Source organism: Amblyomma maculatum, chromosome 1 (genome assembly GCF_055883805.1).
Source record: "Amblyomma maculatum isolate TAMU_Amacu chromosome 1, ASM5588380v1, whole genome shotgun sequence".
Taxonomy (NCBI): domain Eukaryota; kingdom Metazoa; phylum Arthropoda; class Arachnida; order Ixodida; family Ixodidae; genus Amblyomma; species Amblyomma maculatum.
The window spans coordinates 202,514,253-202,541,455 of NC_139344.1; the positions used below are offsets into that span (position 1 = coordinate 202,514,253).

Here is a 27,203-nt window from a genome sequence, read left to right on the forward strand (position 1 = left end):
GCGTGGTTTTTTTAATAAGCTCTGTGGTATTGCCTCCAACCATACGATACGGATTGTATATATTATCATTTTTTCGTTATGCTGTCTCACTGCGCGACTCAAGTAAACATTGCAGAAGCTGTTTTTGGCTTTTACTTATTGCCTCGCAATTTAGGAGGGCTGTTATTTAAAAAAAAATGCGCCTATTCAGAGCACCCTTGAGTGTATGCGCAAAAGCTACGGACTCCCCCGCGGCATGGCGCAATTCCCCTGCACTGGTACAGTGCTATAGAATTCTAGAGCTCTATAGCACTGGACCGAATATTGCGGCCACAGCGGCGTGGTGGCGCGGCTTCAGCGGTTGGGGTAGAGAGCCTACATGTTTCGCCGCGACGCCCGGCAGGGTGGTGCCATCCTTTGTGGGGGCACTTGCCGCCGGCCGCTAAAGACCAGTGTTGCCAGATGAGCTAGCGGCGCCATTTTGGTCCCCAACTGAACCGGCGCGGCCGGGCGCTCCACATACAGGAGAACGTTGGCGCTCGTACATTGCGGCGGTCTGATTTTTTCTTAGCTGCTATCTGCATGAAATATTTACGCACTGCGGTAAATATTAAGTGATGCATTTTATACAGCTCGTTCGGTAGAAAAGCCGTCGGCATAGTAGAAATAGTAGTAGTAGTTGTTGTAGTAGTAGTCTGAGCCACGTGCTGGAAATAATCGGGGGCCACGTAAAAAATCGTATCATGCTAATTTGTTGTTCTAGTGATTGATGATTGCTGGTGTATGATAGGCCATGACGAGTTAATAAAGTGTAATTAATCAATGAAATAAAAAATAAAAAATTAAAAAATTAAAAATGGGGTTCAAAGGTATCAAATGCTCAGAATGTAAGGCCAATCTTTTATGTTAATTATAAAAATTTAGGGTGCGAAATTGATCAATTACTCAATTTCAATAATTTAAACAAATAAAAATTGGGAAAAAGAGTGCTCAAAGGTGTCAAAATGCTCAGAATGTAAAGCCAATGCTTTATGATGCTAAATAAGAAAATTTAAAGCACGTAATAAATGAATTGAATAACTGAATTAACAAAAAAAAAATGAGACACCAAAAAAGGGGTTTCAAAGGTGTGAAAATGCTCATAATAAAATCCAATTCTTGAAGAGGCTAATTAAGAAGTTAAGACTTTGTAATTGAACAATTTAGTAATTGAAATAACAGGAAAATTGAAAACCTTGAAAAGGGCGTTCAAAGGGGTGGAAGTGTTCCGAAAGAAAAGCCAATGCTTAGTGAGGCTAATATAAGGAACATATTTAATTATATTTAGGTAATTTAATTAATTTTCATTAAGGATTGAAATATTCTCAAAATGAAAATTAGTAAATAGGGTTTAAAAGGGGTCAAAACGCACAGAATCAAAATCGGATGATTGTTGATGCTGAATGATAAATGTATAGTGTGTAACTAATCAGTTAATTGAAATAATTTGAAAATAAAAAACTTGCAAAAAGGATGTTCAAAGGAGTCAAATTGCTCAGAATAGAGAGCCAATGTTTGCTGATGCTAAGAATCGAGGGAAAAAATAAAAACGAAAAATAAAAATAAAAGCTCCTAGTCACATGCTATAATAGTATGACTCATCACTTAAAATAGCCTACTGTAACGAGTAAACTCTAAAACTTTATGTGCAGTCATGACTCATAGTCACAAGCATGATTTTTTTTTGTTAGTTACAATTAACTGTTAGGGCAGTTATAGACAAAGACCGCCAATGAGCATACTGCAATCATACTTGATATAAGATGCCCCGTGAATTACTTGGTGTTGCCAAAAGTACAAATGTTAATCACAAATAACTAATTAATGGCTAATAACTAAGACCCGAAAGTAGTGTACTGGAATATACCACATAAAAGCTATCCTATGATATATGACTTGGCGTTCTAGCCTAAAGTTAAAGTGGTAATCACAATTATCTAATTGACGGTGATTAACTAACACTAACTAAAGTTCAAATGTTAATCGTCATTACCTAGTTAACAGTTCTTAACTAAACCGGCAGTTAGTGTAGCGCAAACATGCTCTGTATAAGCTATCCAATTATATACGACTTGATGCTATAGTCTGAAGTTAGACTTTTAATCATAGTCAATTAAATAACGGCAATTAACAAATACCGGCAATCAATGTATTGCAATCGTGCTAGATATAAGCTATCCTCTGATATATGACTTGGCGTTGTAGCCTAAAGTTCAAGTGATAATCACAATTACCTAATTAACGGTGAATAACTAAAATTAACTAAAGGAAAGTTCAAATGTTAATCTTAATTAACTAGTTAACAGTTCTTAACTAAACCGGCAATTGTGTAGTGCGAACATGCTCTGTATAAGCTATCCAATGATATATGACTTGATGCTATAGTCAGAAGTTCAATTTTTAATCACCGTTAATTAACGAATGCCAAGTAATTAACAATTGCAAATAGTCAAGCGCAATTATAGTCGACGCAAGGTATCCAACGATATATTACTTGATATTGCAGCGCAAAGTTCTTTTTATTCACATTTAACTAATTAACTATTGTACCTACAATAATTTTATTGGTAATATATCGACATAAGCTTTCAATTTAAATAGCGGTTGTGGTATTGTAGTTAGAATAAAACAACTACATACAGGCCGTGGACACTTTACACATTAGGTACAAGACGCTCATCAACCGAGTAATGATACACATTGAAACAATGCGTCGGCTAATGATATTTTCTACTAAGGAATGTCATTTTGGTTTAATTACCAAGTTGTGATCCCCACAAAAATCCACGTAATGTTCCTTATCAGTTAATTTGGCGAATGTCTCCTCTTAGCTCAGCCTAGTTCTACATATACAAAGCGTGCCACTTATAAGCTGGGGACCAAAATGGCGGCCCACTAAACTTGACAACCGTTTTTGGCCAAAATCGGCAACCATGGCAGGAGATGTCACCACCCTAAGCCGGGCGCCGCGACGGAGCATGTAGGTTCCCTAGGTTGGGGTACTTTGTACCCCAGGCCTAGAGCCACTGGAAAATTTCCAGTGACTCTACCCAGGCCCTTGACACAGCGACATCCTGCGGCCAAGTCAACGTGGGCCAAGTAAAGGAACCTAGGCAGCCGTATGCTTGGTTCTCTTATGGCATTTAGCTAGTTTTCGAGACAATTAAGACCCGCCAAGCACAAGCAATATTGCAAGTTTCAGACGCATAACAAAGGAGGAGATGGAAATCGGTAAAGCTGTGACTGGCCTGGTTCAGCGGCGAGATCTGTGGACTTTGTCGGTAAGCGTTGCCTTGCAGTAACTATCGTACACCAGAATCGGGAAGCAGTCGTGAGCAAAAGGGGTATACAACACTCAGCAGGTGGCGGAGCTCGAGAAAACTGCATGCCAACTTCATCTAACAACAGCTATCTAAGATCAAGACAATAGCGGCAGTGCCCAATTTGACACACGTGCAAGTATCACTTGTTGTTGTCCCTTACGCTGACGCTAGATGGCATTTCGATGCAGTTTTCTCGAAATGTGTCACTGGCTGAGTGTTGTATACCACTTTTGCTCACGACTGTACATTCGCTTGGTATGAGATCGGAATAATGTACACCGAAAGGTCATAGCGTGAGCATTTTTGCACTTCGCTTACGAAAGGCGGCCACCAATGTTTGCAAATGAAGCTGCGCTATCGAGCTTAGCAGCTTTCAAGAATGAAGACCATACCTGAGCCACTGCGTCGGATTTCGCCGGATTTCTGCCAACATATGTTTTGCGTTACATTCTTATAATCAGGGCGATAGGAAAGTTTCGTATTAAGAGCAAGGGCGAAGTTCAGCCTGTAGAAAGTAAGGATCACTAGTGCAACGTTGGGGGTTCCAAATTATTAGTCATGCGCGTTAAGGCATCCCAAGGCCAACGAAGTAGGCAGCACTAGCAGTACTAACAACTACAAAACAGATAACACTGTATATATATATATATATATATATATATATATATATATATATATATATATATATATATATATATATATATATATATATATATATATATATATATATATATGTAGGCCTGTGTTGTCTAAACGGGCAAGTTCACTAGCGACAGTTCGAAGGAAACCGCAAACTCGTGGAAATATGGTATGGCTAGCAATTTGGCTGTCGACGTAAGGGATGTGGTTGTCGGCTTATAGCAATAGGTGAAAGCTTTAAAGTGGTTTCGAAATGATGTACGCGAACGTTATTTGAAGCATTCGTGATTAACAAGAGGTTTTATTATCTCTTTTGTTTCTTTTTTTTTATAAGTAAAGGATTTTTATAAATTTGCGCTCACAAAACTAAAAAAAATATTGGATCATCTTTAATCTCGACTTACGTTCATCGATATAGAACGTGATGACTACTTAGCCAGGAGGCTATTTGGTGGCTGCTTATATATGTACTACGCATACAGTGAAACAACCAAGATTTCCTGCAATCGTATGGACTTTTTTTCTTATCTTCTAAAACTACAAAAAGGAGTATTACTTAATTGTTCCGTTCGATAGCTCTCACTATCTGTGCTTTACCGGATGTAACATAAATATCCTTGGTCGTAATGATACAATGAAAATTGATGTTTACAACTTTCAGCATTTAGACACACCGCGTCACCAAGGCCGCTCTCATGCCCCCGGACCTTGGCCGCGCCGCTTGTTTTTAAGCATAACGCTGCCGTATGGCCGACGGCGCTTGGGAAGCTCGCCGCCTGGTGGAAAATTCCGTCAGAGTGGCTCGATCTGGTCGCATGGCAAGGATCGAAAGGGATTCGGCGCCCTCTTCTGTCCTCCATAACGACGCGTCACACCTCGGCACTTAGCAGCTGCTCGCTGTAACGTACGAAACATCCTGATACCATGGGCCCTCTGACCTCATGCCGTCGCATGAAATCCCCGTTTTATCGATTCCGTCCGGCTTTCGCTCGAGCTGCTAGCGCAGCAGCGTGTTTTCATTGTTTCAGCGGAAGGCGGCGAATGCCACAGCTGCTCGCAGCAGACTGCAGATATATCCTTCATATTGCGACATCAACATCTGCATGCGTTGTTCTGGGGACGCCCTGCTTTCCGGATTCCTCTCGTTGCACGTTCGCCCTGAGGCAGAACTTAAGCCGACAGTTTGCGCCCGCATGCATTGTATCGAAGAGAACCGAACAAGGTGATCTAAGTCCACTACATACGCAGGGAGCCAACAGTCATTGACACCAAGGAAATCATAGGGAACTTTCTTTCTTTTTTTTGTGTGTGCCGATCAATGTGAAATAATAAAATACTATAAAAAGCAACCTCATGTCGCCGGTGGGATCCGAGCACACGACCTCCGAATTTCGCGTGCGCTGCTCTTCCCAACTGAGCTACGGCGACGGCTGTTCAATATTTTACCTTCGTCAGTGTTTACGCTGCATGTCACCTATATTGAGAGGCTTCAGCAGCGCCATCTCTCTGTTCATACATTAAATAACACGAAAAAAAAAATCCCTATGCTTTCCTTGCTGTCATTTGCTATTGGCTCCCTTCGTATGTATCTCATAATGGGTCGTCATTTCCCTATTTTTTTTTTTCGCTGATTAGCCCATCTAGGGCCTCGGTTCTGGCAGCCTTGATGTCATAGGTATCGCAAGAGGGTTACCGCACCGTTCCAACCCTCCTCGTTGGATTCCGTAACACTCAGGACGTACTACGTCCACCATTGCGAATGAAGGTAGCGCTGGCGAACACTTTCAAGAATAGGCGCTACTCGTAACTTCTATAAATACCAACGAAAGTAGAAGGTTGAACAGCCGTAGCCGTAGCTGCACCTTTTAAAAGCACCGGACGCAAAGTTAGGAACTCATGCTTTCTACTCATACCGGCAGCATGTGCTTTTTTCTTCTACTTTCTAATAATATATCTCCATGATTACACAATTGCTTCACATCGACCAATTCACACTAAAAAAGAAAAAAAGAAAAGCTCGTTGGGCTTTGCGTGGTCCCATTGGCCGTTGGCTCCCTTCGTACACATCTTATAACGAGCCCCTCATTTCCTTATATCGGTTTGCTGATTTATCAGTCGGATGAACATTTCCTGGGGAGTTGAGAAAACAGCAGCGCGGCGCTAGGATTCGAGATGGGTGCGTGCATTTGCCACGCCACATTATAGATTGTTGATCACGCTGTGCTACTCACGTTTGATATGATGCCGCTACAGCGGCAGAATACATATTCCTTACTGCAGTCAGTCCTACTAGAACCTCATTATTCAACGAGACAAATTTCGGCATAAGCGCCTTAAATATTTCGGCTGAAATTGCGGGACATCAGGACAAGACTGCTAACTACTATGTGGGAACAGTGTCACAAGAAAGAGGACTGACGTCTTTACGTGATCATTGAAGACATTTACTGCAACTGTGGATCTGTGGCGTTCTGCGGCCGAGCACCAGGTTGCTGCTTTCATCCAGCCGAGGGCCGCCGCATTTGACACAGGCGAACGGCAAAAAAAAAAAAAAAAAAAGAAAGAACGCTCCTGTACTAAGCTTTCACCCGGACGATCGAAATTGCATTAGCTATCATTCAACATGGCGTGCCCCATAACGTCTTTCCCAGCTTTTAGAGTAAATATTCATTAAATTGTGCACTGGCGATTTTTATTACACAATCATAGAGATTATTTTAGTTATTTGTAATCCATCATTGTTCTGGGTACATCATAAAGCATATTTAAATGTTTTTATTAACGCCTTCACACAGACACCTGTTTGCTATGCGATGTCAGTGCACATTAAAGAACCCCAGGTGGTCGAAATTTCCGGAGCCCTCCACTACGGCATCACTTATAGCCTTATGCCCTGCTCATATGGCACTTCTCCAAGGTCTTTATTGCAAACGAGGTGTATTGCTGTAAAGGAGCAAAACCAAAAAGGAAAACCGGCGCAGCTACACGGCAAGTGCAAAGGGGATAGAGACGATGACAATAATGATTCAGGTAACCTCCGTAAGCGCCACCTGTCGACAGGCAAAATCACGCAAAATATATAAAACAGTTCAACTAAAGCGTGGCAATACGAAATTTATTTCACATTTGTGAGTAAACCCTGCCAAATAGAAAATGCGTGCACAACAAAAAGGCAAAAAAAAAAAAAAACACTGAACAAGGCGAAGGCAAAGCATGTGTGTGTCGATGCGGCTGCTAAAAGCATTTGAAGTTTTCGCTCAACACTACAGATTCTTAAAGTTAATTGTAATGTAAAATTAACTCCTAAACAGAATTAGATTTAAATATAATATAAAAAATTATATTTGCGCCAACGTTTCTGTTTTTCGAGCTATAGTTCACTGGCGCTCATGTTTGGGTTTCTACTGCTCCATGCGCCAAACCTCAAGGTCTTCTGGATCCGAATATTTGACCTTTAACTCTCGTGCTATGCAGCAACCATCATCGTCTTCATTCTGCAATTTCATTCATCTTCTTCTTCTTCTTCTTCTTCCTCGTTATGCGCAAGCTAGGTACTGCACACGTGCCAGTATCATCTGCGAATCGCCACAGCTGCGTCGCAAATACTCGCGCCAGATCAGATGAACTTCCCTGGCCTAGGCACGAGAGCTCTATATATGCTATCGCCATAGCTGATCACGCCTGTGGTAAAAAATCGTGCAGTGAACGTCGTCAAATTCATAAAGTTTCAGCTGCTACGCACTCTCGCACTGTGCAATGCATATCGCCTTATTTATAAAGTTTCCTCTGCTCCGCTCTTTCAAGCCCGGAAGCGAGCCAAAATCGAAGTTGCAGCTGCGACTGCGGCAGACGACTTAAGCTCGTGAAACTTGGTTCAAGGACAGTTGAACTTGTACAATTTTTCTCTACACCAGCAAGCATGCTCGTTTGTGAGTGCGCGAATTAAGGGAAAGAAGTTCGGACGTAAAGAAGTAAGCTGCGGAGAAGACCTGAATGTAATATTTAAAATATCGTGCATCTATCCTTACCTTTCAGGTAAACCTATACATCCATATTTTTTGCAGACGTAATCCTACCGCATCAGTCCTCGCAGCAGTCTTTCCGAGGCGCACGCAGATATAGTTCCAAGTGCTTCTTGCTTATGACAACTTCTTCGCTTTGTTCAAACGTAAAATTTATTAGTTCTTAAAAACAGATTTGTATTCGTTACAGATAAGTGTCACAGTTTCCCATTTGTTCTCAGGTTCGTCTGGAGACACTTGTCAAATATCCCTGTGTTATATACATAAATGCGCACATTGATCCGGTTGATGTAAACAGATGTCTCGCCCCACACGCCTCCTCCTGTGCGACTGCAACAGATTCGCACAAGGTCGTCCACGAGCAGTTTCCGCTGCACATCATCCTCGGGCCTCCATGGCGATCGGCGCACCACCTATCACGAGGCTGCTTTCGCTTTGTTGCACAAGCTTGTTCTCATCCATGTAGTGGGCCTTGCAGAACGCCGCCATTCTGTCGATGGCTTCGAGCATCATTTCTTGCGGCACTGTCAGCACAATTCGAAAGTAGTTCGGATAGTGGAAGCACTAGAAAAGAAAAGAGAGGAGCGAAATTGGTCGCATTAAACTCTTCGTACTAATAATGACAGTTCCTCTGCTAAGTTTATTTTGGGTTCGCTTTCCGTGGCTTAAATTCTTAGAACAGTAAATGTCGTTAATCTTTCTTTACTGAGAGGAGAGGGTCTAGCGGCATGGCGTCTCTGCCCGAACGTTTTCCTTATCGACTCAAGCTTTTTTTTTTCTTCTTCTTGTAAACTAACCCGAATAACGTATCCCAGAGCATGGATTACGGGCTCGTGTAGCATGTTTTGCCTTATACTATACTCCGTGCTTACGAGGACAATAACACACTTTCTCCCAAAGAAGATTCTCCAACACTGCTCAGGCGTGCGTACATAGGTTTCCATCCTTAGTAATGAAACATCCTAGTACACTGTAGCGCAAAACAAACTTGCTTCATGCTGTCGCGTCCTTCGCAGATATCGCGGGGGCCCCGCTGTGTCTAGGGTGTTACGTGAGACTCACGATAGCGCGTAATGCCTGCGGCCGTCTGGAAGCAGTCTGGAGCGAGCTGCCTATCTGAACGACGCCACAGGACGTCCATAGCCGCCCTCCAAATGCCGCGGCCGGAAACTTGTTTCAGATCTCTTTCTACGTATTTATGTTATCTTTGTTTACGCATGCGAGGTCCTGCGCTTTCTAAAACCGGTGAGTCGAGTGCCTGACCAGAATGGCGCTACCAGCATGCTCTCTCTCACGCACCCTGCCTGGCAGACAGAAAACGGATTCCTCTGCGAAGAGGGCCTTGACGAATTCTGCGTCGCTGTCGAACTCGGGGAATTTGTTGATCTCGATGCCAACCTGCGAGTCACAGAGGAAGGGGACTCTCGTCAAGACCGCGCTAAGCGAAAACCCCCAACCTTTTTCCATCCATACCCCTCTCCTGGTGTTCCCACTCACCATGAGGTACATAGCGCCCTGAGGCATTATTGGCCGCATGCCTGGGATCGTCGATAAGGCTTTGTACGCAATCTCGGCGTTTTTCTGCGAGGAATAAAACAAAAACCAGAGCGAGCGCAAGGCAATGAGAGAAGAAAGCGACACAAATGTGACGCAACGCCGCTTCAAGCCGGTTGGACGTTGTATTGCTACTTTACCTGCACCACGGCAACCGTCTCGTCGTAAAACTTCTGGGGAGTGTTCTTTAGTATCGAAGGCAATGCTCCCTGAAATAAAAGTCATTATGAGTGTCAGATGCGTGTCACGCATTGTCATAGCATTCAGTTTTTATGAGTAGGCCCGGGGCCTTTCGTAGAGGGTAAAACCCGGTTTCTCCACAGTTTGCTCACCCCTCAGCAAAGTATAACCTACTTTTACGACTCTCTTAAACGAACCCTTAAACGTCGCCAATTGGCGTCGTTGTATGGAACGCTTCCCCGCTCTAATAACGGACCGCCTAACGCTGTTCTATATTCCAATTTCAGATGAAACGTTGAAAGCTATCGCTGAATATGTGCAGGAGCACGATGGTACTACATGGAAGCGGAAATGTTCTGGAGGAGGACAAATACGCGAATTAACCACTGGCAGGGAAAAACGCAAAGCGAACTTTAATCTAGCCAGTATACCTTCGACGTAGTAAGCATAATTATTTACAGCTTGTTTGTGAATATATGATATCACGTCCAGCAAAAAAGGAGTGTTCGCGGATTTTTTTTTTTTTTTTATTCGCAGGGATGACACGAAAAAAAAAAATATCGATTTGTTAATGGCTTCTAAATATGCCAAACTTGCACACGATTTTCGATTAGGATATGGAGCTTAATTTTTACTTTAAGCTTTAGGAAAGTGTAATGAAACACCGAAAACGAAGGGCTCTACGTATATAACATGACCATACCTGAATCAAAGCATTGCCTCCCATTATTTTCTGACTGAGAGACTGCAGCCCTTGTTTTACCTGCAAGCCGAAAAAGAGTAAAGAACAGACACATATTATAGATGCTCATTTTCGTGACCCACATATTTGTACCCGCATGCCAACCTCATGCGGATTGAAATGTTTAAAATGATCTGTGATTCTGTTTTCAAGGTGCGGAACTCGCCTAACTAATGGGCTGTGTGCGTAAGCGCCCGACACCAGCTGAAAACACGCAGAAGCAACTGTTTATTTCTTTTCTCCACGCAGCTATAGGCATAGTTCGCCTGCACGACAGTCGTGAGGAATGTTAGCAATGTGTCGTAACTGCGTCCCTAAACTTCTTGCTGTTAGAGGACGGGCGTACCGACATCCGAATGCAATCGTTTGGACAGTAGAGTGGAGCTACATGTTTAGTAAAGAGAGAGCATAGTCGAAAGCCCAACCTTGCTCTTCGTTTTCTGAGCGCTAGGGAGGGCAAAGATCGGTGAGCAACTCACCAAACTGTGGCGTCAACGCAAAAAGTTGCTATCATGGCACCTGTAACAATGTGGTTCTGAAAGAAAAACCGCCCTTGTGAGGCGCACAGAGGCTCACCCCGCGCGCGAAGACGTCGTGTCTATCATGGATTACGATCCAACCTGTTCGCCAGCCCGGAACGAGGAATCTGCGTAGAAAGAGAGGCACTTTCGCTGTTAATTTCGTCTACACGCACATGACCACCGCGCAAACTAAGCTACTTGAAAACTATTGTCACCCGTTATGCTTCGTAAAATGTGCGAATCAGGCTCAGTTTGTACTAGTTAATTGCGACACCTTTTTATTCTGTTTACTTTGTTGGAATCACTGCAAGCTACAGCATGAAGCTGTCAAGGTGGTTTCATTGGTGCTTGAAGACAACAGAGAAATCTCCTTCCTAGGTTATAACTGTTCCGAAGCGATACTGCCCAGGTTTATTGAGTACAATAAATTACCGATGGTTCCTCGCATCTGTGGTCTGCTACACCCCATCTATACACAACACACAGTGCATACCTATACAACCGAACTGCTGCCAATCCGCCACGGTGGCTGTGGCGTTTGTCTGCTGAGCCCAGGGTAGCGGGATCGAACACCCTTGTCCTAGGCTATTGTTAGTGCCCCTTAAAGGACCGCGGATGGCCGAAACTAGCACGGAGTCCTCCACTATGGTGTCTCCCTACAGCCTACCTGTACTGGGGATACACACAACCTTGTTTTTCTAAAGGCACATCCTTTATTCGCAACGAATGTTTTTCGCACTGAGCGAAGAAGATGAGAAGATGACAAAGATGAGAGGAATGATCGAAAAATTCACCTTCTCCCTTTATAAATTTATGCATTGTGCCCTTACTGTCAATTCTAAGGGAAATTTCTCGTTCCATGAAGTAAGTGTCAGAGCAGTTGACATGACTCCCAAGAGACTAAAAGATTTTTTTTCAAAGGATGAGCATTGCGGACTTGCGTGCAGTGGCCCTTTTTCCTAGCGTTGTGAGGTGGTTGCTTGGCAACACTAGTCTGCTCCAGTGTCCAGAAGGAACTCTGTATCCTGGCCATTTTGGCCGTCAGCAAGAAATGGCACTTTCCATAGTTCTTTTCGGCGCATAGTAGTGAGAATTAAAGCAGCAGAGGGGTACTTGTTGCCTCCTTACATCTTTTCTAAATGACCTGCCGACGTTTCTTGCCTTTGAGGACGGATGCAAACAATAGAACTTCGCTCACCAGACTTGTAAAAATGGTTTCAATGTAAACACTGCTGCCTTGGATGCTTTCCAACGGTTACACACCAGTAACATGATTGCGCTATCTATGGTCGATATGCCATCGGCGTTGGTGCTCCCCTTAGACACGAATTGTTTGGCCTGTGTAGAGGCACTCGAAGCTTGTCCACGTGCACCGTCTCAGTCCCTCCACGCTTTGCTTGAGGACTCTTGCAGTTGCTCCCTCAGCGACACAGCTGGCTCCTCAATGACACCACACTCGTAGCCACTGTCTATATTCGGCATTATGGAAATAATGTTGCCTCTCACGCCGACACCAATGCGGTCTTTGAGAACAATGTCTTTGAGAGTGGCATAGTTTCCAATTTTCACAGTATTGTAAGCGCCTTTAGCCTCGCTCGACTCCGACGTTACTGTGAGATCCGATGCTGTGCACCACCACCCTCAAAGCTCAACGCCGTCATCCACTGCTCCGGTATGAGCATGCGATATGTTCTAGAGTCCGGAGTTAAAGGTGCGCGCCAGAGATGTTTCAACTATTGGACACATGAGAGCAGACCAGCGACCACGCTGTACACGGCAGTGACGGCAGTCGCCGTCACTTTGTGTTGCTTCCAAAAACAATGCGCTGTTTCTTGTTTAAGATCATGTGAATTAGTGAAACTAGCTACATAACTGGGGTCAAAACAGAAATTACGGTAGGCTAATAAGCGAGCGCCGACTTAAATGACGGCGCGCACACACTTTTGAGACCTTCGCGTGCGCTCGCGCATCGTCTCGTGCTCGCAGATACGTCTGTTTTCACGATCGCACTGAACACGCTGGCGATATGGGGGGGAGGGGCTGTTGAGGTGCGGAGAGTCTCATTTTCCATCTCTAATGTCGGCTCCCAGTTCAGCGGCGCATGATGAGCGACGAGGAGGGCGCTGTTGACAATAGGCAAATGACTTATCGAACGTTTCTCGGCAGCGAGCCTGCAAATCATACTCTGGAGAGCACACATCAAGAACATCGACGCCACCCTCCCAACAGCAGAAATACGAATGCCAATCCACGAGAGCAGTGTCTGGGATAGATTCATGTGTGTCGTTTCGTGCGCTCGTGTGTGTCCTTTCTCGTCCTTGTCCTATCCCGGCGCTATTTTTGTTTGACATGTGTTACCAACCAACCCAAACTGCCACCTTAGTAGATCCCCATGAAATAAAGACCTGACTGTGCCTTTCCACGTTTCTACATCCCCGAGGAAATCTACCAGTTTACTTTATAGGAAGTTCAATAAGCTTAGTTGTATGCTCACTCACTGCACGACACATCAGAGTGAAATTCATTATCAAAAAGCTGCTGCGTCACCTTTTTGTCAGCCCGCTGCAAGACAGAATTGGCACATCTTCAGAGAGCGACCCCATGGGATGGTATTCTTGTCCTTCAAAAACCTGCGAAAGGATAAACATGTATGGGTAAGCAAACGTATGACTCAGAAACTGTAACTTCGCGCAACATTGTTCAGTATAAAGATTTTCTGTGTGCCGTTTTAGTGGTACACACAAAACTATAATGCAAACACTCGTGCCCATATTGACCTGCAATGCGCCAGAGGTGACTATGAATTTCGCAAAACCGATGTTCTGCGATATAAGCCACCAAAATCCTCGGCGACACTTCTTGGAAACGTATGTGTTCGAAGTGTTAAATAAATGAATGTACAAATTTCCAGCACACGAAAGATGCGTCCCACAGTTGCGTAATAACTGGAAGGAATCCTCGTAGCGACCGTGAAAAAAAAAAAAAAAAAAAAGAAACGAATCATTCAAACGTCCTTGAACCCACCCGCCGAGGTATACCTTAGTGGTTATAGGGCAGTCGAGTGCTGAATACATGGATGCGGGATTGAATCCCGGCCACGGCGACCGCTTTTCGATGGAGGCGAAAAGCAATTCTTGCCCATGTACTGTGGTGGTGGCGAAAACGTTTATTAAACAGAGAGAGTTACATGGAGGTTTCTCTGGGGTCAGGCTCATAGTGCCCTTCCCCTCACAAACACTAGATGGAGTCCCTAGTACGGAACCCAAGTGGCTTCCGCTGCCGCCATTGCTCGTTTGACCAACGCCTTTCGGGCGTTCAGGTCACAGCAGGCGAGTAGGGTCGCCTCCCAGTCCTCCCGGGTAGGGTTTGGGTTGGGTTTAAGGGCAGAATTGAAGGGGGCATGCCAACACCATGTGGAAGATGGCTGAGAACATTTCCCCACAGTGCGGGCACCGCCCGGAGAAGGCAGTGTCAAAGTGTTTAAGTGATGCCGGGCACATCATGGTGCTCGTAAGCAGGCGAAGAAACACGCGTTCCTCCGCTCTCGTTAATCCTTTACACGGGTGGAGGTAAAGATTGTGTCTGTTTCGGTACAGTTGAGTAATTTGCCTGAAAGTGTATGCTGGCGTGAATTATTCATCTGAGGAGAAGGGGGACGAGGTTGCCCGGTTAGAAAGCTCGCGGGCGGCGGCAACTGCTGCCTCGTTTCCTCCTAGCCTCGAGTGGGCCAGAGCCTAGACCATGAAGCAGCGGGATGGACTTCCTACGTACGAGCTGTTTGCAGTAGTCGGTAGGCCAGGTCCAAGCTGTTTTATAGTAGCCGGTAGGCCAGGTACAGGACCCAGCCCTGTTGAACGTTCCTACACGCGCCTCGCGAGTCCGTTATGGTTGTTTTGGAATCTGAATGTGTTGCATGCTAACACGATGGCGACCTCCTCTGCCTGTGTTACGTTTCGGACTTTAAATGTGAGCCCGTTCACTGCTTTGGACTCGTGGATCACTGCCGCCATGTACCACCCGCCTTGGAGCGGGCCGGACGCGTCCACATAGTACACTCCGTGTTTCCTTCCGTATTGGTGAGCTAAGGCCTCCGCCCTGGTCGTGCGCCTACCCTCGTGGTCGTCCGTGGACGTATTAGTGGTGAGTGGTTTTACGTGCAGGGTGTATCGCCACTCCTGGGGAGGTCTTACTCTTTTCTCGCTTAGAGTCGTGTGTTGCATGTGTAGACGGGTTAATAAGCGACGCCCCGACAGTGTCTGCGATAATCGCGTGTATTGGCTTATGAGGCGGGCTTCTCTCAGTTCCTTGAACGAGTTCGTCATACCCAGACCTTTGAGTCTCAGGCTCGACGTGGTTATAGGGAGGTCGAGGGCCTTCATCGCTATTTTGCGTATGATCACCTCGAGGGTGTTCTCGTAGTGTTCCTTGAGGTGGAAATAGCGAGTTGAGTACTAGGATTCTGCTTGTTATAAAGGCATTGACCAGTCGTATAGAGCGTCTTTGCTTCTCAGTCCCGCTTGTTCGAGACTCTGCGGACCATTCGGCCCACCTGATCTCCCACCGTTTTTTTAGCTTGTCGAGCGTGGTCGTCGCCAGCTTACGCTGGTGAATGAAAATACCCAGGACTCTGATTTCCTCTCTCTCGGGTATCGGTTCTGATCCAAGTAGCCATTCTATTTGTCTGTGCATTTTTTGGAGGGACGAATATGGACGAATTCAGATTTTTGCGGTGAGCAATGAAGACCGCATTTTTTCCTGTATTCGTTCAAAGCGGTGGCTACTTCCTGCAAGCTGGCCTCCATTTCTCCCGGAGAGCCCTGCGTGGCCCATATGGAGATGTCGTCCGCGTACAGCGCGTGCTGCACACCCGAGACTTTCTCCAGGTGGACCGGGAGATTCTTCATTGCCATGTTGAAAAGCACCGGGGAAGCACCGCTCTCTGTGGCTTCCTTCCGTGCCTAATAGAAAGGGACCGTGTTCTGCGTTCTGAATTTTCACGTATGCCTGTCTGGCTGTTAGGAAGCGTTTTATGTACTCGAACGCGCTCTTTCAACACCCCGTCTTCGAAAGGTGTGTCAGGGGCGCCTTGTGCGTCACATTATCGAAGGCTCCCTTTAGATCTAGGGCCAGCACTATCTTATCCCCGTTCGAATGTTCTATCGGATTTAGTATCTCTCTGCTAAGCTGTAGCAGGACGTCCTGACTGAAGCCGTACATCTAGTTGGCGAAGACTCGCTTGTTTTTTAGATATTCGGAGAGTCTGTCTCGGACCATTGTTTCCATCAATTTGCCCACGCATGAAGTGAGAGAAATGGGCCTGAGGTTGTCCGTATCTATGGCTTTGCCCGCCTTAGGGATGAAAGTTATTAGTGCCGTCTTCCGTTTGGTGGGAAGAGGAACTTCGCCCGTTCAGATCGAATTAAAGTGTTCCAGGAGGGATTGGTACGCATGCTCTGGTAGGATTGCTAGAAGTTTTACCGTGATCCCGTCCCTTCCTGGCGCTGTACCGCGTCTCATTCTCGTTAAGGCCGTCTTGAGCTCGTATAGTTTGAAAGGTTCATCTAGCTCAACATTTTCGTCTACACTGTTATACAAATTATGGCAAAAAGAGACGACAGTTCTATATTCCTTACTACTTTAACAAACTTTTTTACTTTGTGGGGTTTAACGTCCCAAAGCCACTCAGGCTGTGAGGGACGCCGTAGTAGAGGACTCCGGAAATTTCGACCACCTGGAGTACTTTAACGTGCACTGACATCGCACAGCACACGGGCGCCTTGCTTTTCGCCTCCATCGAAAAGCGGCCGCCGAGGCCGGGATTCGATACCGCATCATTGGGAACAGTAGTCGAGCGCCGTAAACACTGCGCCACCCCGGCGGGGTCAAACTACCAGCAGATGTGTTGGGTTGTGGTTCCATGAAGGCTACAAAATCTGCACTGAAAGCGTGGATTGTAGGTCGCGAAGAGAGATATTACCGAGTTTCTTTGTAATTTCTATCCTGCTTTTTGCCAGTTCTGTTGCGTTTATTGACTATAGGTTTCAGTTTCTTTGCTTTTTTATCTATTGATTGTGCTAAGAAAACTATGCATTGTACCAGCTTTGTATGTATGTATGTATGTATGTATGTATGTATGTATGTATGTATGTATGTATGTATGTATGTATGTATGTATGTATGTATGTATGTATGTATGTATGTATGTATGTATGTATGTATGTATGTATGTATGTATGTATGTATGTATGTATGTATGTATGTATGTATGTATGTAGGTATGTATGCATGCATGCATGCATGCATGCATGTATGTATGTATGTATGTATGTATGTATGTATGTATGTATGTATGTATGTATGTATGTATGTATGTATGTATGTATGTATGTATGTATGTATGTATGTATGTATGTATGTATGTATGTATGTATGTATGTATGTATGTATGTATGTATGTATGTATGTAAAAAACATTTTCTTATGCAGGAGTAAAGCTGGACAGCTGAAAGAAAAAGATGTGTTTCGCGCGCAATGCCCACAGGAAACGATTATGTAACGAATGTACTCACAAAATGTTCGTATATCTCGTCGGCGATGATGGGCACGTAGTTGCGAGCGGCCACAGCCAGGATATCCTTGAGATGTTCTTTGGAGTACACGCTCCCGCATGGGTTGCTTGGGTTGTTGACGATAATCGCTGCTGTGTTCGTATCGATTTGGGACTCGAGGTGCACGAGGTCTACCGCCCAACCTCGTTCGGGCTGCAAAGGGTGCACGGGGCCAACTCGTCAAAGTCGAGGCCAGCAACTGAGCCGGAGTCCGGCACATTTGGGGTTATATGTGATCGGTATAAGCACGCAGAGAGATGCGGCAAGCATTATCGCGAGGCTCAACTGCTGCAAGTGTGGTGCGACTGACAGTGTTGCTGCTTTACCGCTGTTCTGCGACCCACGGGTCTCAGTATTTCCTTGAGATACAAACTTTCTGCATCCAGAGCGAGAAGCATGTGTCCATAAGAAACAAGAAGGGCACATATGATATTGTGTGGTCACATTGTGACTGCGAATCAAACCAGTAGCGAAAGATTGTAGACGAATCCTTTGGATGCACTCCGCATATATATATTCAATTTCTTCTATGTTTCAAGCACTGCACAAGACAGGCAGCCCTAAAAGGGCTAATGCGTGCGCGGACCAATACAAGCTTGTGCAACATCGCCATCAAGCACTTACTAAATATACCATATTTGTGTTCAGCGATAGTTCTTAGTATCATAGCCAAGACGTCGCAGACCTATTTTCCACTGCAGCCATGAAGGAGAGAGCTGTGTACGTAGATCGTTTCACACTTTCTCACCCGCTGCTGTATGCGAGCGCGCCCGACTACATAATAGCAGAGTATGCAGTTAATCCAGTATGACTACTTAATTAGAAGGCCATGCTCTTTATTTCCGGTGATACTTACTAGTAAATTATAGAACTTGACCTTGATTCCAACGGATTCGGAGTGCGTCTTGTAGACGGAGAAGCCTGGCCTTGGCATTAGGATATTCTGTCCACTGTTTGCGAGGGCCGTGACGCACATCTCCAAAGCTTGTGAACAGCCGCATGTGAGGATGACGTCCTGCACAACCGAACGTCAGCTTACACCTTTGCGTTCGTGATACGAAATGACGGAAAGAGTATAGTGGAAGTGTCGGTAGCTTAGCTAGCTGTTTCTTGCGCATGACCAGAGCAATTAGTGTCGTGCGAACTTCGGGCGCCTGGTTCGTCCGCCGGCTCAAAGTCGTATGTCGTGTTACGCACACTCCATTAGTCGAGTCTATTTAAAGGTTTATAACTGTAATCAGCGGATAGTATTGTATTAGTTCATGGTGTGCAGTTCTCCCCATGCAACAAGTATGATGATTAGTTTTCAATTTTGCTAGAGAAACAAGCAGTGAATGACCATAAGGTGCGATTGTTCAGAACCTCTGCTTGTTTCTTCATTCTTCTTAACTAGTTTGAATCATTTCCTGCTGAACGCTTTGTGCAGAGTTTTCGCGGATACTAAATGAGATAATTTAGCAAAGGCGTGGAATGTTCTCTGAAATGAGATTACGCGCCTCTAGAGGGCAGTCTATTATAATGGTGTTCCAAATCCAACGCGAAGAACGGTAATTCGAGAAAGCGAAAACTTACAGCTCGTGCACAAAAAAAAAAAAAAGATAATAATAAAAAGAAAAACCGCTGGCGCAAGCGGATCGGCTATAGTGAAGGCGGGACAGGGGCCTAAGAACCATAAAACTGCAAGCTGCGTTGGTTTTGAGGCCCGTTTATTCATACAGCTTTGTGGATGTAGCCGTCAGAGATGACCGGGTACGCAGACAGGTTTTCGTTAGCTGGTTGGTCGCGAATACGCGCGCAACATCATGGGGGCTCTTGAAGTGCTAAGGGGGGAGGCGGTTTACATTTCATACTGCGCGCGCCAAGCGATTAATCTCTCTATCGTGCCAGACCAAGCGCGCAGACCGACCGCGCGATGCGCGTTGAATGCGTGTCGGCAGCCAGCGTCGCGCGGTCTGATACGGCGCGCGTAATTTGGGCGGCGACGTCGCGTAACGTGAGGAACTGGCTCATTGTCAAGGCCACTCGGCATTGCGATGGCGGGGAAATTGCCGATAATCGCGGACTGCGCGTTTTCTCTTCATTCGCGGCTGTTATTTTCCTTGTGGCAGATATTGCAGCTTGCTGGAGCCGCTTTAATTTCCGCATACCTCGCCAAATGGGCGCCAGAAAAAAAAAAAAAAAAAAAAAAAAAATGTCCACTTCAACTTGATCTTTCGTGTATCGTGCACTCAACGAATACTAAAAAAATGAAAGCAGCTGTATGTATTTCAGCCCTTCTAAACGCGTCAGTTGATAGGCGCTCGCGTAGTTTGATTTGCTGCGCAGTCCGAGTTTCCATGTTAAGTGCACAAACTGACTTCTGTTCAGTTATGTGACGTCATTGACATCTTATCAGTGATTTAATGCGACGAGACGCCTTTGCTGATATGCTTTAGGATGCAGCTTACGGCTAGTAGGGCGTAGTGAGACTCGAGCAGGTTATCGAGGACAGTGTACATAGATTGCCTTCGTACACTGCAGGCTTGCTTGTGCTCGTTGCTCGAGCGGAGATCGCATTTGTTAATGGGTTAGCACTAACGTCAATCCTGTGAAAAGAATAGTTGAGGTCTGTACTCGTCTGAGCTCAACCGTGTGGTTTCAGACGTACTCGAAAACTACACAACACAACATTTTGCGTAGCAGCCACTGACACCAAGGGAGGCATATAGGATTTTTTTTATTTTTTTTTTCTTCTTGCGGTCCAACAAATTGGATGTCGAGGGAAGGAAACAGTAGCAGGGGTCGGCAGAAAGCTAGGTTGGCGGTTGAGGTTAAGTTCGCAGGTGTCAAGTGGATGCAGCTAGCGCAGGATTGGATTACTTGGAGAAATATGGAAGAGGCCTTCGCCCTGCAGTGGGTATACTCCGGCAGCTGCTGGATAACGTGACCATGGGCAAGTAATTTATTCGAAAATAAAATAAAAAACAAGCACGCGCTATAGGTGGGAGGTCGCTGGTTCCGATCGCAGCGGCGGCGAGTAGTTGTTGATTTGTTCTACTTTATACTCAATTATCTCCATGATCACATTACCATTTCACCTTGATCGACCGCAAAAAAAAAATAAAAAAAATATCCTGTATGGATTTCCTTGGGGTCAGTGGCGTTTGGCTCCCTTCTTATACGGTTTTTGCTTTAGGTCCCAAATGTATATATTTTTTAAAATCTTAACTGACTTTAGATTAAATTCAGCCCTGTGGCTATATTGGGGGCTACGGCAGACACTGGGTAAGAGGCAAAAAGATTCGATCTGTTCGCTAATTAACTAAATACGCTGTGCAACTTGAATTTTTTTTACATTAGGGGGTATGTTGTGCTTGCAGAACTGGAGCTCGTCCTCCAAATAGTATAGCTGCAAAATAAAACAAATTTTCTCTGAAAAAAAAAAAAAAAAATGTGCGCGTTACCAGGCCTACAAATGTAACCGAGATAGGCGGCTTCTCACAGTAACGCAGCGTCATGGCCTCGTCTGGCATAGACCGCTCGGCCAATGCGTGCTTGAAGCCGGGCTGCAAGCACAATGCATGCATTGGGTACCGACGTGGCGGCTGTCAGCAATCGAAGCGAAATTGACAACGAACCGCCGCGCGCCCGTTTGGTTCTCCAGCAGAGACGAAATCCCTGGGTGGAGTGATCAACATCAAAGGCGCACTGTTCTAGCGTGTGAAGAGCTGCCTGTCAGGGGGACATTTGAAGGCGTCGTAACACGCGCTACCAGTTACTTTGAAAAAATTTGTTTTCACGGCTATACTAGACCGAGCTCCAACTCTCCAAATACAGCATACCTCCTGTAATGAAACTTATTTAGTTAATTAGCAAACTGATTGAAGAAGTTTGCCTCGTACCTAGTGTCAGCTGTGGCCCCAATTTAGTCGCAGGGCTAAAATAAATCTTAAGCCAGTTACCGCTGTCTTAAAAGTTTAGACCCTCTAAAAAAAAAAAAAAGAAAGAAAGAAAGCACACATACTCGGTATACATCATACGAAATCCCATAATAAGTGGCGATCATTATTTTTTTTTTTTTTTTTTATTTGTCTGGTGTCTGAGTTCATGAATCCGTTAGTGATCGTATCCCCGGCTTGATTACAGTTATTGGAAGGCAGATGTGTCGTATACTAACAAGAACATCAGCGGTAATCGAGAGTTGCATGAATTTAACAAAAAGTGACTTAGTTCAGTGGGCATGACATGTTCTGTCCCATTTATATACAGTTGTTAGTTTTCCGGGCTTCTTAAAAGTAACGAGAAAAAATTTCTTTCTATAGCCACTGGGGTCATCGCAGCCCGGTTTCGTTGCATATATATTGAACAAAATCTGTTATGCTAGCATTTTCGGTACTGCCACAAAATAGGCGATATCGTTCAATGCCGCAGCATAAAGGGCAACTTCGGGGGCTTTTCGGTGTTCATATATTCTAAAGGGAATTCTACGTAGGTTCTGCTTTCCGTCCTGATTATTTCCACCAGGTTTGGAAGACGTGTGGTAATTCATGTCCGAGCAAACTTCACTGGAGTAGCCTAATGAAAATCCAGGTGATTTCTGCGGGCAACACCGCATTTGCGACGTCCGAAACATCAGTCGCTCTTTGTTGCCTGCTCTCTGTGTGAACAATAAAACTTGAGGTTTGCATTATGCCGTCTTGAGCGTTTCATAAACTTAGTCGTCAATTCCAGTCGTGATCACAAGCACTGAACGCGCGTAAGGGTATTTTTCCCATAATGACTGTGGGTTGCTATTTTTACCAAATATAAAACTTGTTTAACTTGGTATTTTGAAAAACAACGTGTTATGCCGAAAAGAGTGAACTATGAGGAATGTTATGTGAATTTTAATTTGAAATATGTCCCTTTAAGGCGAAACTGAGAACACCTCAGTGAGATCATAGCTGTTGGTAGAAAATATTGTGTGCCTCCTCCGGCGATGTTTGCTATGATGTGCTGCAACGTTACTTATGCCGATGTTAGCAAAATACGAATATGATACTGAGGCAACTGAATTGAAAAATTTTGTCGCCACTCAACTCAAATTCATGACGTCACGACCTGAAATGACACCTTGGCCACCGTTTTGAAGCGGTTGGCGGTACAGAATAGCCTGAAGAATTTTCATTTGCAGTTTGCTCGCGAACGTAATCAATGATGGCGACAGCTGTTTTTCATTTGTTTTTTGCCTTTTGTAATTTACGAAAGCTTCGTTTTCAGTCAAAGCAGCGTCTCTGCCTCCAGAACGCGCTAGTCTGTGAGTGTAGGCCAACTTTAATCTATCTTCGATGTTCCATTAATATCGTAAGGCGATATGGTGGTGCACGAACATTCCAAGTATATATGCATTAAGACGGCAACACATTCTGGAAAGCACTACTGTTGAAGGTTGCTGTTCAGTCATGTGGCGCCTGCCGGTTTAGGATAGCTTGTGGTATTTATTTCTACGGCGAGGCTTTCTTTTTGTCGTTCATCTGCGCCGCTGGAAATAAGTACGCGCAGGCGACTACACGTGGGGCGCAGAGTCATCACATGTAGCGCTTGCGACACTGGGGCAAAGCTGGTACACCTGCCTAGCGGATGCAATGAAGAAACACGACGGATATGGGGATGTAACTTCTCTGTGAGCTTTTATGCTTGTGGCGCTCATGTGCTTTCGAGGGCAATCTTTAGCCTTGAAGCGCGAAGTTAATTCGCGCTGTAGACATATTATCGGCGTCGCGCTCTTCAGCTGCCAATCGAGAAAATATTCGAGGCACGCTGTGCGTTCTGCACCGTATCATATGTGTATACGCTCTGGAATCATGGTGGGCGGTAACCACCGGCGTCGCCAAAGTGCCCCCTATTTTATTTCGAGCCATCTTCCGATGCCAGGCATCGCCTGGAGACATTCAGGTGCAATTTAGTAGCCATTTCTCAACCAGTTCCTTGTATCAGAAATAATGATTTTGACGGGCGGATTTTATTAAGCGTTTTGGATTCGTTTCCTAGCGAGGTCGCTATGACACAGAATTAAGGTTTATTGGCTGCATTACACCGGTATTTGAGAAAGCTGCGGTTAGGAGTCTAGTAGTGTGTGTGAGACAAAAGTCTAAAGCAATAAGCTTCTCTCTCAGACGTCGCAATAAAAAGGATAGCCTACTTCTGCTATTAACAAATTGTAGCGCGTGGCTTGCTACGAAAACGACGATCTTTAACGTGGCAAGGAAAGGCAAGGAAGAATGGCTAGTGCGGCAGCACAGGTATCCACAAAAGGTGCATAACACAGAATTCAGGAGACATTTTTACTTTCCTCGCTGACTAGAGGCGCAGTCCGGCATTGAGGGGCGGTGCATGGCGTATACGTAACGTAGCCCAGGCAGCTACAAATAATATCCTTCAGTTCACCGCTACTAAGGTTAATTTCCTCATAATTGGCATTACTTTTTATTTTTCGCGTTCCGAAAAAATTTCTAGGCACGTGTGCTCCCTACACTTACGATGCACATTTGGTATTTCTAAAGCTGGTGTTTAACTATTTGCGACCGTGTTATTTTGTAGTCGTGGCACTTTGAACACCGGTGGCATAGAGCACTATTTTCTATACTATGCCACTAGGCCCCTGTACGTATTTTCAGCGCAGTTAGTCTGACCTCGAGTTTTTACCGAGTACGAAAGCTGTTGGCTGCCCTCGGCGGTACTGCCGTGTCCTTGTGCTATTTATCGCCGCGCTATTTTGTCGCAATGAATATTTTTCATCGCCGTGTTTCGCCGTATGCAGCCTCTTTATGAAGTCTTTTCATCCTTGCCAGAATCTCATTACTTGCTTTCTACGTGGCACTCAAAAAACTCTTCTGGTGTGGTTTGTTAAACGATAGGCTGTATGAACTATGAAGCTGTATGTGAAGATGTTCTGTGGCACATGTATTTTAACAAGACCTTCGGAATTCCTAGTCAAAAAAACTACAGAGCCATGCCAAAAATACGATAAAATATTCTGCAGCTCTATCGTAACGTCCGACTTTTCTGTAAGTTCCGTAGTACCGTTCTATAGTTGCGTACTTTTTCTGAAGTACTTTTCTGAAATCTGTAGCTGTGTACTACTTTTCTGTAGTGAATAACTGTAGTTAATATAGTGCAGTAACTATAGTATACACAAAATTGTGATGTTAATACAAAAAGTTTGGTCACAACATATTCGCTGTCAAAAAGCACGCAGAAATTCGGTTGTGACAGCAGAAAATTAGCTCTAGACTTTTTTTTTTTATTATTTGACTGGGTTTATTCTGTTTTGTTCATATCCGCCAAATTAAGTACATATCCACGTGGCGTTTCATTTCTAGGATAATCAGTTTTAAATTTGATCTGTTCGCCTATTCTCGTAAGGCGACATTTTAGGGCAACGCTGCAGTTGTTGCATCACAGGTAGTTTTCGCATGCTGGTGCGCCCACTTTTCCGTCACTTTTTAAGAAAAAATTGCCAAGCATGCATCATTTTGGACGTTTAATAAATGCGGTCGTCACTTTCACTCGCTTGCTTAGCACGTATGATGTCATGAATAGTCACGCAATGCAATGCATTCGGCCCGCGAACGATTTTCGCTTTGGTTTTTCGCATTTGGCTCTTAGATTGCTTCCTTTGGTCCTGCATAAAGCAATGTTAGAGGGGAATATATTGCCATCCTTACCTCAAACGTCCAAAAACCCCTCGAAGTTGCCACTCGTGTACTTTGAAGTGCGCACTTAATGCGCGCATGTAAAGCTTGGTGGACTCACAATGAAAAAAAAAAAAAAAAGCAACGAGGAATAAAAATATGCTGGCCACCTTATCGCCTTCGTTAACTCACTAGCGACCAGTAATTATCCCTACTCATGCACTATTCACTAGCGATAACCAAAATAGCTTACTGCAATTATGTATTTACTTTCGTATCCGTTAACGCTCACCTGTGGATTGACTCTAAGTCCATGTGTCGATGAATATTCGGCAACAGCTTCCTTAGCTGCGAGAGTACCTGCAATCATAAAAATATATATATATTACGGCATTAAAGGTGCGTCCAAGGTATGCAGTCCGCTAAGTAAGTGTATATGGTGCATAAAGACACAAACGTGTTTGACAGGGCGAAATGTAAGGCTCATCAAAATGCGTGCACATTTTGCTGGCTAGTACTGCGTGCATGAAAATAAATATTTTTGGTGTGCTTCCAGATGTTTCTGCCCTCGTACGCAGGCCTCTGGCGCACTCCTACTCCTAGCTACTAGTAACTCTAGCTACTCTCAACACCAGGAGTCATCCGTCCGCGCGCGTAGACCGGGGACTACGGGTCGCGCGGGCGTCGCGCGTAGAAAGCCTGTTTGTGTGCAAGCGTTCTTCAATTCTACCGTTAATACACTCGACTACTCGTGAATGTAGGTATATGCTGTGCATCAGTACTCCCTTTTTTGATGCGAAAACATTTCTTGACTCATGGGTGGGTGGAGTGGACAGGATATGTGAACACGGTCTGTGATCCCGCGATGTGTGCATAACAACCGTGCATAAAAAGAAAACAAGAAAAAAAAAAAAAAGATTTCCGTTCGGCAGCCGAGCGCACAAACTACGCCGACTTCCTGAGAACGAACCCACAATTCTCCGTGTCTAGCGTAAGAACACCGCACGGCTCTGAAGGGAAGGACAACCAATAAGTAAAAAAAAAAAAAAAGGGGGGGGGGGAGGAGGAAATGAAAAAGAATAAAAACAACTAAACAACAAAGAATAAAAATAAAAAATAAAAATTACGTTAACAAAGATTTAAAAAGGCCGAGAAGAAGTAAAGTAAGCAAAGTAAAAGTAAATTTGTAGGCGTCGGAAAAACATCACACGAAACTCAGAACGAGCTCATAGCGAAGCTAGGCACGGAACTCCAAACATTTTCGCATTTCCGCACGTAGGAGGCTTAAGTACACCCCTGCATTTTTTTTTTTTTTTTGTAGCAAGAGTTCCACAGCTATCATGAGCATTGTACCGTCGTTCAAGTGATATCCGAGCGTAGTTCACCAGGCAAGGACTGGGAATCACAGTCACTAAACAGTCTGATGCGCCCGCCAGCAGTATCCAGATTGGTATTTCAGTATGTGAGAGAGGAATCGGCGTGGAAAACGGCTGATCATAGCACCTTTCTGTTAGTATTAGCTGCCGTAGTCGCAGAAAAGTAAACACAATTTCATCACATTCTATATGATACTGGCCCAAACGGCTACGTGACTTTTTACGCACTCAAAGAGTTTTTCAATAGAATATAGTCGCCTTCTGGCTGCATAAGTCATGAGAGCTGGCTTCTCTGTTAATACTTATTCACCATGAGCAGAACTGTTTTGTGCCCACTGCGGTAGCTCAGTTGTTAAAGTAATTGACAGCACAGGCCGAAGAGGCGGGTTCGATCCCGGTTGCGACAGCGACGTTTCGATGGAGGCAAAATGGAAGGCGCCTTTGTAGTCTCCTATGACAGCGCACGTTAAAGAACCCCAGGTGGTCGAAATTTCCGGAGCCCTCCACTACGGCGTCTCTCATAGTCGATGTATCTTTGGGATGCTAAACTCAATATACCCTATAAAAA

General features: G+C 44.7%; 1 protein-coding gene across 2 annotated transcripts in view; it reads right to left on the reverse strand.

Annotated features, from left to right (window-relative positions):
- Positions 1 to 8,116: 8,116 nt before the first annotated feature.
- Positions 8,117 to 27,203, reverse strand: part of Tat (Tyrosine aminotransferase) — a 65,903-nt gene continuing 46,816 nt past the window's right edge. For both annotated transcript variants that reach the window (XM_084590025.1, XM_084590026.1), the window contains exons 3-12: positions 25,552 to 25,619; positions 18,464 to 18,622; positions 17,569 to 17,760; positions 13,547 to 13,629; positions 11,055 to 11,124; positions 10,440 to 10,499; positions 9,697 to 9,765; positions 9,500 to 9,583; positions 9,302 to 9,400; positions 8,117 to 8,566 (exon numbers count right to left, since the gene is read on the reverse strand). In XM_084590025.1, coding sequence (XP_084446151.1) covers positions 8,381 to 8,566; positions 9,302 to 9,400; positions 9,500 to 9,583; positions 9,697 to 9,765; positions 10,440 to 10,499; positions 11,055 to 11,124; positions 13,547 to 13,629; positions 17,569 to 17,760; positions 18,464 to 18,622; positions 25,552 to 25,619 — 1,070 coding nt within the window. In that variant the 3' untranslated portion in view covers positions 8,117 to 8,380. The remainder of the gene's footprint in view (positions 8,567 to 9,301; positions 9,401 to 9,499; positions 9,584 to 9,696; positions 9,766 to 10,439; positions 10,500 to 11,054; positions 11,125 to 13,546; positions 13,630 to 17,568; positions 17,761 to 18,463; positions 18,623 to 25,551; positions 25,620 to 27,203) is intronic.